Source organism: Sarcophilus harrisii, chromosome 2 (assembly GCF_902635505.1).
Source record: "Sarcophilus harrisii chromosome 2, mSarHar1.11, whole genome shotgun sequence".
NCBI lineage: Eukaryota > Metazoa > Chordata > Mammalia > Dasyuromorphia > Dasyuridae > Sarcophilus > Sarcophilus harrisii.
In genome coordinates, this window is record NC_045427.1 from 321,859,171 (window position 1) to 321,871,599 (window position 12,429).

At 34.8% G+C, this 12,429-nt stretch overlaps 1 protein-coding gene across 1 annotated transcript in view; it reads right to left on the reverse strand.

Moving 5' to 3' along the window:
• ESR2 (estrogen receptor 2) overlaps window positions 1-12,429 on the reverse strand; it is an 85,812-nt gene that overhangs the window by 11,994 nt on the left and 61,389 nt on the right. Inside the window, exon 6 of the mRNA XM_003756342.2 lies at window positions 3,689-3,827. Coding sequence (XP_003756390.1) covers window positions 3,689-3,827 — 139 coding nt within the window. The remainder of the gene's footprint in view (window positions 1-3,688; window positions 3,828-12,429) is intronic.

The window sequence follows — 12,429 nt, forward strand, 5'->3', positions numbered from 1 at the left end:
GAGGAGAGGAGAGGAGAAGAGAGGAGAGGAGAAGAGGAGAGAAGAAGAAAGGAGAGGAGAGGAGAAAAGAAGAGAAGAGAGGAGAGGAGAAAAGAAGAGAAGAGAGGAGAGAGGGGAGGAAAGGAAAGAAGGAGGGGAGGGAAGGAGGGACAGAAAACTGCTATTTCTCCTCCAGAATACACAAAGTTATTGATGACAATCAGATATTGCTGTGTATATCTGGAAAGGATAATTTAGTCCAATGTCTTAATTTTATTGTGAAGGTAATTGAAGAACATGGAGATAAACTGAAGAACTCCAAATCACACCACTAATAAGTAATAAAAAATTTAAAGGGTTGGAAGGTTAGAATATTTTACTCATTTCAAGGCTTTCAAAACCAACACATTTCTGGCAAACAAATGAGAAATATTGGGGTGATAATATGTAATACCTCTAAAATGCCCCTGTAATAGATTTTTAATGTAAGGTTAAACACACAAAATAGTTGGAAAAAGGATCTCTGAAAGAGTAAATTAGTAGAATTTATTCCATTTAATCCTCAACTATAGAGTGATAATGAATAGTGAGTAAGAAATTAGTAAAGTATTAAGAGATCTGAAATTAAACAGCAAAGAGAATATCCTTTGAATGCTAAAACATTAGAACTCAATATGTCAATCAAACTAATACTCTGATTAGAGTTTACTTCTGAACAGATGTACAGAATAAGACCAGTCCTAAGATATAAGATGGTTGTTAACTGATAATGACGGCACCATCATCAGACAAAATACTAAGGACCAAACACTGAAAGAAAAGCCTCTGAGAATGTATTATTTTGCATCTACAGATAAAATCTTTCTAGAAACTCCTACAGGCACTCAGGGACTGCAATTAAACACATTCTCTTCTTCCCCATTTTGGAATTGGTTTTTTTTCCTTTCAACCTTTGAGAATGAACATCTTTTCTTCTTTCTTTAATCTCTTTCAGGTTCAGGCATAAAAGTAAAAAGGATATAAGCCTGAGTGAAAGGGTATGCACAGTTTGGAACATATTGCTTTTCAGAATGGTAAGACCAATAATACGTACCAATAATATGCCTGTTTTTCTGTAGCCCCTCCAACATTTGTCATTTCCTTTTTTTTTTTTTTTTTTTTTTTGCATTACTGACAAGGTATAAGCATAGTAAAACTAGCAGAACTAGGAAAGCAATTCATGTTAAAATATAAATATGATAAAAACAAACAATTCTGAAAGATTCAATACTCTGATTACACTAATAGTTCCAACACAATTAACACAATGATTCCAATCCAATACAGAATGATACACATTTCTGGATGTGACTAATGTGGGAATACATTCTGCTTGACCAAGCTTATATGTTTCAAATGCCTTTTATTTCTTTCTTTTTTTCCCCCACCACAGTGGAGAATGTGGGAAGAATTTTAAAAATGACTAATAACTAAAAAAAAAATTCATACAAGTATCTGACATTATACAGGAATATAATGAGAATAAATGAAATAATTGACAAGAATGCTCCCTGAGCATATAAAAAGAAAGTATCACAAGACCATTAACTCAAATGCATACTTCGTTTTTGTTAGGTGATCTCAGTGTAAATGTTCTCTTATCTGAATAGATATATGAGAAGGAAGAAAGAAAGATTTATATAGTGTTTACTATGTTTCAGGCACTGTATTAAATATTTTCACATCTATCTCATAAGAAACTTACAAAGTTGCTGCTATTGTTATCCCCATTTACAGCTTAGGAAACTAAGGCAGTTAAAGTGATTTGTTCAGGGTCACATACCTAGTAGGTGTCTGAGATTGGATTTGAACTCTGCTCTTCCAGAGTTCTAAAGCTCTGTCCTCTGCAACCCTAAATGCCTAAATATTGGATCAGTAATTCTGTTGCAAAACGCAAATTGATGATGGAACAGAGATTTAAAAAAATACACATTTTTAACTCTATCAAATGACCTGGGATTAAATTTTGCTTCTCCTATTTACTATTAGTATAAGGTTAGGCAAGTCACTTAACTTTCCTGAACTTCACTTAGCTCTGATGTAGTACAAGAACATTGACTTAAATGACTTTTGGGGTCACTTACAGCTCTAAATTGACAATTCTAACCCAAGGTTATACAGTTAAAAAAAACATAGGTGAGATTCAAAAAAAACCCAAGATGTTCTAGATGTAATCAAATAGGTAACGAAAAGCTCAACTTTCATTATAAATTTTCATTCCTCTTTTTCCTAACAAGACATTTCCTGCCAGAAATGAATTAAGAAGACTGGCCTGTCTGTCCACCTTTCAACAGATTCAATTTTTCTTTCTTCTTTCCTCTCAGCAGTATAAAGGAAGAACATTATAAGCTGCTTCAAGTCTTAATATCCTCAAGCAGGCTAGTCATTAACTAGACAAGTACACGCCTATGTTCAGCAAACCTGATCTGAAAAATCGGGATTTACAAAAATAACAGTGGATGGTCTATTCACTTTGTCAAGCAATTTACAATTCTCTTCCTTTGAAAAGTAAAATCCCTTCTTAAAAAAAATAATTTTAGATACACAGATTTAGATACACATTTACAAGACATACTTTCTATATAACTTTCTGTATATTTCTGTATAACAGTATAACATGTATAACACTTTCTGTATAACATGAGGTAAAATCTAAATATGATGTAGACTTAAAGGCCAGATTCCAACAAATAATAATGTAACTGTTGGAACTTCATCAAAAAGAACACGCCAGAAATTATACAAAGTATTGTCTGAATACATATACAATTCTTAGTAATTATCAAAGCTCTCAGCACTTCCCCCCAACACACCCACACAACCCACAAATTTAGCATTGAAAGGGGTCTTAGAGATGATATGGTTCAGTTCTCTCCCCCAGCCCCATTTTTTCCTGAGGCAACAGATTTGCCCAGACTTACATGAGTCATAAGTGCCCAAGGTGGAATTTGAACCAAGATATTTTGATTCCAAGTTTAGCAGACTTTTCATTGGTCAACAGTATTCGAATATTCTGCATTTTCCAAATATTTAGCAAGAGTAACATAGACTTTGCCTGGCATTATCCTACATGTCAAAAAACCTAGCTACTAGAGAGATTGAGCTGGCAGATCTTTTGAGCTCCAGAATTTTGAGTTTCAGTGAACTATGTTAATCAGGTGCCCACACTAATTTTGTCATTAATATTGGGGGAGGGGGTTGGAATGGGCCTAGGTGGGAAATATAATAGGTCAGATCAAAATGGGAACAGGTTGGTTGGTAGTTACATTAACCTATACATTAACCTATATGAGATGTATAAATTAAAAACAACTTTTAGTATAGAAAAAAAAAAGTTTGAATGGAACTAATATATTGCACAAAATACAACTTACTTTTATGTTTAATACCCTATTGGTCAAACTTTAGAAAACTTGGCCACTCTATTATCATGTAATCTAATAACATTATTTTGAAAAAAAAAAAAAAAGATTCAGTTGATTTTTGGAAACTTGTGACAGTGTTCTCCAAGTCTAGTATTCTTGACCCAGTGAAGCAGCTTATGACATTAGCATCATCTAATTGCACTTTCAGGTGTGAAATTTTAATTGCAGGACTAGTAGCTAGGTTCCTATTCACTAAGTGCTATAGACAGATCTAAGGCAGAAGAAACAATTTATATTTTTCTCACCTGTCCAGAACAAGGTCTGGTGCAAAGATGAGTTTTCCAGGATGATCAATTGATCGCCACATCAGCCCCACCATTAACACTTCCATCCAGCAACTCTCTAAAAGCCTCACTTGGTCATACAGGCTGAGCTCCACAAATCCTGGCAGAAATGAAAGGATAAATGTCAGGCATGTCCACACACAGTAAGAGCTAAGAAAACACTTCACAGGTGATACAGAAAAGCGATCGATGTTTATGAAATGAAGAACAAAATCCTGGCTAAAGAAGGGCAATGTAAGTCAAACACACATCAGCAACTCATGTTTTCCTGTCCTTGGCGTCTGAAATTGATTTTGTTTAGAATTATAATGGACTCCCACCTGGATTCTTGCTTCTTGAACTTCTGCTAAGGGAAACTGAGGGAGAACAGGAGCAAGAAACTGCAATTTATCTGTATTAACTTTACCTTTGTTTGCTTTGAACTGCTGAGAATTTCAAATATGTAATTTTAGTGAATACCCACCATAAGCAGAATACTCTAGGAGGTGCTGTGGGGATAGAGAAGAATAAGCATTTGTATAGTCCAAGCACTATATCACTTTACAAATTTATCTTATTCTTAGAGATATAACTAAGAATATTTTCATTGAGATTAAGAGAAGTAGTGGTAGGAGTAGAGAGAGGAGGAACAGATAAAGTCTTGACCTTGGTCAAAAATTAGCAAATGGCAAAGATGGGATTTGAATCTGAGTTCTCAAACTCAAAAGGAAAGCCCAAGGAAAGAAGGAAGAGTCAAGGTGGGATTCCATTGTGTCATGTGGAAGACGGATTTAACTTATTCTGCTCAGCCCCAGAAAACAGGAGTAAGAGCACAGGTAGAAATTATATACAGAAAATTTGGTTTAGTTTTGAAAAGATAAAACAAAAATAAAAAACTTCCTAATAATTCAAGTTCTTCTGAAGAGGAAAGGGCTGTCTCTAGATGCAGTGAGCTCTGTGTCCAAGTATATCTTCAAGCGACTCAATGACTTCATTGAAGTGATTATTATTCAGGTACAGATGATCTGAGTTCTCTTCCCAATTCAAAGACTCTCAATTAATCTTCAAACCATGATGAAAACTTTAATGGAGAGCTCAAAAGAGGATTTGGGGAGCTTGGGAGGAGTTGGAAAGACATTTCAGTTCCAGAAATGGTGCATGTGGAAGAGGGGAGAATAGTGCATGATAAACTAGAAGGTGGGATTAGCAACAAAAAAGTTCCATGCATGCTGAGGATTAATTTAAAAAATTATTTCAGCCAAGATAGGATCTGATTTCTACTAGAGCATAAATTCCACCCTGAGCCCATCAGTTGTACCTACATCTCACCAACATAATTTCACGGGAAGGAGGTTTAAAGGGAGATAAATGAAACTTTCAGTCTAGCTAGCACATACATTGCATATTAAATTTGTAAAGCCCTTACATATGATACATACATAAAGAACTTAATGTTCTTAATGCCTCAAACCATGTCTTGTGTCAGCCAAGTTACCATTTTGTAGTAATCATAATACATAATGATTGGTGGGTACTTCAGCCCATTATGCAACAGTTTTTAGACATATTGCATCAAGGAAGAGACTAATATTTTTGAGATATGGCTAATGTAGAAAATGTCTCTTCCAAATTAATCTTGATTATATTTATTACAAGAGATTGGTTTTTCTTTTTCTCCTCAATGGGAAGTGAGGGAAGATGGAAGAGAAGGTAAGAAAACAAGAGTTTTTATTCATTGAAAAAAAGTAATATTTCTAAAAGAAGTCTTATTACTGAATAGCTATGGTGTAGTTGACTCCCTGTCTGTTGAGACTGACCAGCTGGCCTGTCTGCCTTTTTAAAAAGAGATTTCCTTTATAAACCTGGTATATAGTACCTGAAGGTTCCACCACTAATAAACTCCTTTTTAAACTAGATTTTGTTATTGTTGTTCTTGTTACTATGTCATTTTAAGTTGTGTTCGACTCTTTATGACCCTATTTGGGATTTTGTTGGCTTCTCTAGCTCATTTTATAGCTGAGGAAAGTGAGGTAAACAGAGTTAAGTGACTTATACAGGGTCATACTACTAGTGTCTTAAGGTAGATCTGAACTCATGAAGATAGAATACTGGGCTTGGAATCAGGAAGACTATCTACTGGGCCATGCAGCTGCCCATAATTTTTCAAAAAATGGAATTTATGAAGCAGTCTCATTCCAAACCTGATTCTGAACAAAAACCATAAATTGTTTTCTGAAGCAGAAGTGATAGGAACCTTGAAATGATCTATCCATATAGCAGATTTCAAAAAATTTTGGGGAAAGAATAGGTCAGATCCCATTGTATAAAATGCTACAGTGTAGGTCAGACTAAGGAAGAATAGAGTGGTCTTTTAACAAAATTCCAATGACACAAATAACAAGGATTCTGATAAAGAAAGAAGGTAATGGTAACAATGATGATAATGGCTAATAATAGCTAGCATTTATATGGCACTTTATAGCAAAGAGCTCTGTATATCTGATCCTCAGGATATACATGAATGTAAAAGAAATTCAATCAACTTACTTGGATTTTAAAAAGATGCCACAAATGGAATTAGTAATACTGAGGATAAATATAAAAGAGACATACGGTTAAGAATGGGGTTAGAATACTAAAACTCAGAAATAATTAAGGTTGGTAATGAATACTAAAAACAAGAGAAAAGGTTTTATTTTTTAAGACCATAATAGTGGCAAGAAGATAAAAAAGGGAAAAAAAAAGAAAGGGAATAAGCACTTATATAGCACTTACTACATATGGGCAGCTAGGTGGCAGAATGCATGGTGTGCCAGACCTATAGTCAGGAGAACTCATCTTTATGAGTTCAGAATTTCACCTTAGACACTTACTAGTTCTGTGATCCTGGGAAAATTATTTAAATCTTCTCTGCCTCAGTTTCTCCTTTTGTAAAATGAGCTTCATAAGGAAATGGCAAACTGCTCCAATATCTTTGCCAAGAAAATCCCAAATGGGGTCACAAAGAATCATAAATGACTAAATAAGCTTTTTAAAAAAATTAACAAGCATTTCCCTCCTTCCTACTTCCTACCTCCCCCGCCCCCGCCATTTGAGAAAGAATTTTTTAAAATTGTAATAAGTATGCATATTAAAGCAAAACAAATTCTTACATTAGCCATGTCCCAAAATGGACTGTCTAATTAGTCATAATCAATGCATCACCTTTCTGTCAAAAAGAAAGCATTCCTCATTATTAGGCCTCTGCAATTGTGGTTGGTTAGTCATTGCATTCATCATCAGAGTTCTTAAGTTTTTCAAAGTTGCTCATTTTTAAAATGATATTTTATAATTTGTTCTCTGTTCTGCTCACTCATTCTACATCAATTCATACAAGTCTTCTCTGAAATTGCTTTATATTTCATTTCTTATAAGACAATAATATTTTATTATACTCATAAAAAAGTTCCAACAAATAGTCCCTATGAACATTTGGGAGACTTTGTGCATCTTGTGTTTCTTTGAGCTAATTCAATTCTTATGCATCTTGTGCTTCTTTGAGCTAATTCAATTCTGCTTTACTCATAGAACATAATCACCTTCTTTCATGAGGCCACATCATTCTGGGCAGTCCTGTGCCAGTGTTTCTCATGTAATATAATCATTTCTGAAGTTCTGCAGAGTGTTCTTTTTCTGATTACTTTGTGAGCACTTGTCATGTGTGAGCTCTCCATAAAATAATCTTTTTGGCAAGTATACATTTGGTATGTGAATGTTTCATATATATAGATATTATATATATATATATATATATATATATATATATATATATATATATATATATATATATATATATATATGAATCTATCAGAGGTATGAGTCCAGGCAAGTATGATTCCTTTAAAAAAAAAAAAAAAAAAAAAAAAGGAGACATTCATGAATAAGGTTAATAAAGGAAGCAATTACTCAAAAAGGTGGGAAAGAATGAGGGGGTTGGCCTTGGCAAGGAGAAAGGTCATCTTTTCATCTGAGATCAGAATGAAGGAAAAGATAGCATAAAAAGATGTTTAAGTGATATGAAGGGGAGGGGAAAAGAAGGAGCTCTCTATAAATGATTATTCCCTAAGAAGTGAATTCAGGGTTTGGAACTATACCTAAAGGGCTATCAAACTGTGCATATCCTTTGACCCAGCAGTGTCTGTACTGAGTCTGTATTCCAAAGAGATTATAAAAAAGGAAAAAGGACCCACATGTGCAAAAGTGTTTGTGGCAGCGCATTTTGTAGTGGCAAGAAACTGAGAACTGACTGGATGTCAGTCAGTTGGGGAATGGCTGAATAAGTTATGACATATGAATGTAGTATAATATATATGTTATATAATATATGCATATTTAATATACATAATGTAATATGTAGGATCAGCAGAATGATTTCAGAAAGGCCTGGAGTGACTTACATGAACTTATGCTAAGTGAAGTGAGTAGAGCCAAGAGAACATTGTAACAGCAACAAGAAGATTATGTGATGATCAGCTGTAATGGACTTGACTTTTCTCAACAATGAGATGATTCAGGCTAATTCTGATAGACTTGTGATGGAGAGAGCCATCTGCCTCCAGATAGTAAACAATGGGGACTGAATGTGAATCAAAAATCATCTTGTTATTTTTCCTCTCATTATTTTCCTTTTTGATGTTTGCTTGTTATTTTTCCTCTCATTATTTTCCTTTTTGATCTGATTTTTCCTGGGCAGCATGATAAATGTAAAAATATGTTTAGAAGAATTGCACATGTTTAATTTATATTGCATCACTTGCTGTCTAGGGGAGGTGGGAAGGCGGGGAGGGAGAGAGAAAAATATGTAACACAAGTTTTTACAAGGGTGAATGCTGAAAACTATCTTTGCATATATTTTGAAAAACAAAAAGCTATTATAAAAAAAGAAAAGAAAAAGCACAAAAAAAAGTTAATGCCAGCAGAGTTAGCAGTGACTGCAGAGAAATGCCCTGCAGGAGGGATACGATTAGATTATTAAAATACTTCCTTGATGTCCAGTTTTGTGATAGGTGGTAATATTGTGTCCTGTGAGGGTCCAGAGGTCTATCTCATGGCAAACAAGAAAAAGAGGAGATAAGAGAGCCTTATCAGGATGTCTCATCCCTCTAGCTGTAGAAGGTAGCAAAGATCTTGTTCTAGGGCAAGCTGACAGAGAAAGCCATTGAGATGACAGGAGTTAGATAGCTAGATCTTGTTCTCTCACAGGCCACTAATGCTGGGATATGGCAGGGGGAGACAGAAACTAGAAGAGAATAAGCAGTTAAATAGTGGTTACTATATGTCAGGCACTGCACTAAGCATCTTTCTTTTTACAAATGCTATCTCTTTAGATCCTTACAACAAACCTGAGAGGTAAGTGTTATTTATTATCCCGATTTTATTAAAAAACTGAGGCAACCAGCAATTACTTGCCCAGAGTGGTTCTGCTCATTTCACTTAGCATCAGTTCATGTAAGTCTCTCCAGGCCTCTCTGAAATCATCCTGCTGGTTGTTTCTTACAGAACAATAATATTCCATAACATTCACATGCCATAACTTATTGAGCCATTCCCCAAATGATGGGCATGCACTTAGTTTTCAGTGGAACAGGAATTTTGAAGATTTTTGAAAGGAAGAATCTGAAACTGGGGCTGGTATCTGAGCCCAGATATGCATAGAGAAGACCCTGGGGCCTCAAAGTGAATGGTAGGGTCTCACCTCCTGGGTAGACCAGGAAATGTAGAAAGTTCCTGGGGCAGGACTGACTATGGAGGACTACAAGAAGATGGGGAACCTAGGAAAAGGAAGAGATTGAAAATGAATGAGAAAAAGCATTTGAATGTAGAACCAAAGTCATGGAATAAATACTAAAGGATGAAATCAAGGACACAACAGAAAGATTAATTTAGGAAAAGAGGAGCACTATGATCCTGGAGATAAAGAACCTGAAGGGCAGTTTCTGCAATCTACTTGTAATGTTATTTTTGCCAAATCACTCAACCTCTTATCCTCATCTGCAAAATCGGAATGAATATCTGCCCAAACAACCTCATAGAATTGTTACAATCTAGTGAGTTGACGCCTATGAAAGTGCTTCAAAAGCCAAAAAGCCCCTACAAGTATACGTTACTATTATTAATAGTCAAAATACACACTCAGAGGAAGAAATAATTTTGACAAAAGGTTTGATTTTATACCTGTAAAATACAAGTCATCTATTTTATTCCCATCACCCTCCTTTCCTTCCAACTTAAGAATAAAAAGGAAAAAAAAAAACCTTTTATTAAGATTTCCTCTGTGACTGCATTGACTACAGGAACTGATCAGAACCCAGAGATAACAGTCCAACAATAGAAGAAACAGGTAAAAGCCTATTCCATCAATTTGGATTCAAGGAAAAATATGCAAGAATGATTCAAAAATGAATAAGTAGTTTCAAATGGACAAAAATCACAGTTTAAAGAAAAAATCCCCAGAGCGAGCCTGAGTAAACCTTGGCATTTTTCTTTAAAGTTCTGACAAATACTATTTTTCCTATGCAGGAGGTAGAAAACAGAAAGAAACCATTTCTTTTCACCTTTAATTAAAGTAGCTGGATGAATACTTGCAAGAGAACATAGGTTCCCTTCTATTATAGGCAGCATTTTCAAAAAATTGGAATATGTTTAGTTGCTGCTCCTTACACTGTTAAAATTTAAAGACTCTTCTACAAGAACTGTTTTGTTCTGCTTTTAAATGAAATATCTTCATCTTTCTGCCCAAAACTTAACATTTTACTTATGCTTTCTTCTGGATTTGCCTTTAGGTGCTGATCATTCTCCTTTTTTCTTTTTGTTTAAGCAAGAATACAGAAAATTTAAATTTAACTATACTCCAATGAATTTGTAACTTCATTAAAGGGTACTCGTTGGCACAGATCACAATCCATTCTTGCTTCCTCGTTATGTATAATTTGGGGCTGTGTGTTTCTATTAATTCTCCATGAAGGGTCTACCCAACATGCTAGAAGGCTTACTTCTTCTAGGTGTAGGGCTTTCTAACTTCTTTATTTCTGTTGATACTACCATCCTTCCAGTCACCTATGTTTTCAACCTTGTAGCCATCTCATTTATTCCCATTTCTTCGCCCTTAGTAATCAATTAGTTGCAAAATCATGTTGATTTTATAATTACAATATGTCTTGTATCTACTCACTGGATTGCCTCCCAAGTTCAGGTGCTCATCCCCTATTCTCTTGACTATGGAATTAGCTCTCCAATTAGTCCGCCTACATCCAGCTAACTTTCCTCCAATCTACCCACAAAGTTTTTGAAGTGATATTCCAAAGCAGACTTGACCATATATCTCTCCTGCTCTAGTGAGTCCCTTTTACCTCCAAGGCCAGTCAATCAGTCACTTAACTAGCATTTATTAAGCACTTAATATGTAACAGATATCATGCTAACTATAACTTCTGTTAAACATTTAATGCTCTAAAAGATAAAAAGGACTCATGTGTGCAAAAATGTTTGTAAGAACTCTTTTTATGGTGACAGAATGGATGCCCATCAATTGGAGAATGGTTGAATAAGTTATAGTATACGAATATAATGAAATATTATTGTTCTATCAGAAATGATGAGCAGGCTCATTTCAAAAAAGCCTCGAAAAACTTAAATGAACTGATGCTGAGTGAAGTGAGCAGAGAACACAGTACACAAAAAAAGCAAGATTATGAGATGATCAACTATAATAAACTTAGCTCTTTCTCAGCAGTACAGTGATCTAAGACAATTCCAATAGACTTGTGATATAAAATGCCATCCACATCTAAAGAGAGAGCTATGGAGACTGAATGTGGATCAAAGCATAATATTGTCACTTTTTGTTTGTTTGCTTTTTTTCTTTTTTGTGTTTTTCCCTTTTGTTCTAATCTTTCTTTCACAAACTGACAAATGGGAAATATGCTTAAAATGATTGCACTTGTATAACTTATATCAGGTTGCTTGTTATCTTGGAAAGGGGCGAGATAAAAAGAGGGAGGGGAAAATAATTTGCAACTCAAAACTTCACAGAAATGAATGTTGAAAACTAACTTTAAATGTTACTGGAAAATAAAATGCTATTTAAAAAACACTTACTGCTCTTCACAATTTGGGTCCAGGCCACATTTCTAGGCTCATTGCACATTATTCTCCTTTACACATAGAACATTCTAGCTAGGCTGAACTACTTATCATTTTCCCCATAAACTATCTTCTCTATCCCATTTTAAAGTCTTTGTATAGTATCTCTTCCATGCCAGAATGCATTCCCTCCTTATGTTTAAAATCCCTAATTTCCTCAAAAGCTTAGCTCAAGAGGGATACTTAGATTAATTCTTCACTCCACCCCTGCCAAATTGCAGTTCTCTCCCCTTACTCATGTTAGTTTTTTTTTAACCTTGTGTGTAATTTGTACTTACTAATTTATATATCTATTGTTTCTCCCAAAAGAATATAAGCTCCTTAAGACCTTAAGTACTGTCAGTGCCTAGCATAGTGCATGTCACAGAATGGGCATTTAATAAATACTTCCTTGTTGATTATCAGAACAGCACTGAGATCATCGATTTTTTATCCCTTTCTCTTATTAAACAACCTACCCACCTTCTTTTCCTGTCAGACCTGTCCTTAACAATGTTCTTTATACTCCTTCTCACATACAAGACACAGTTGGTAATGGGCTG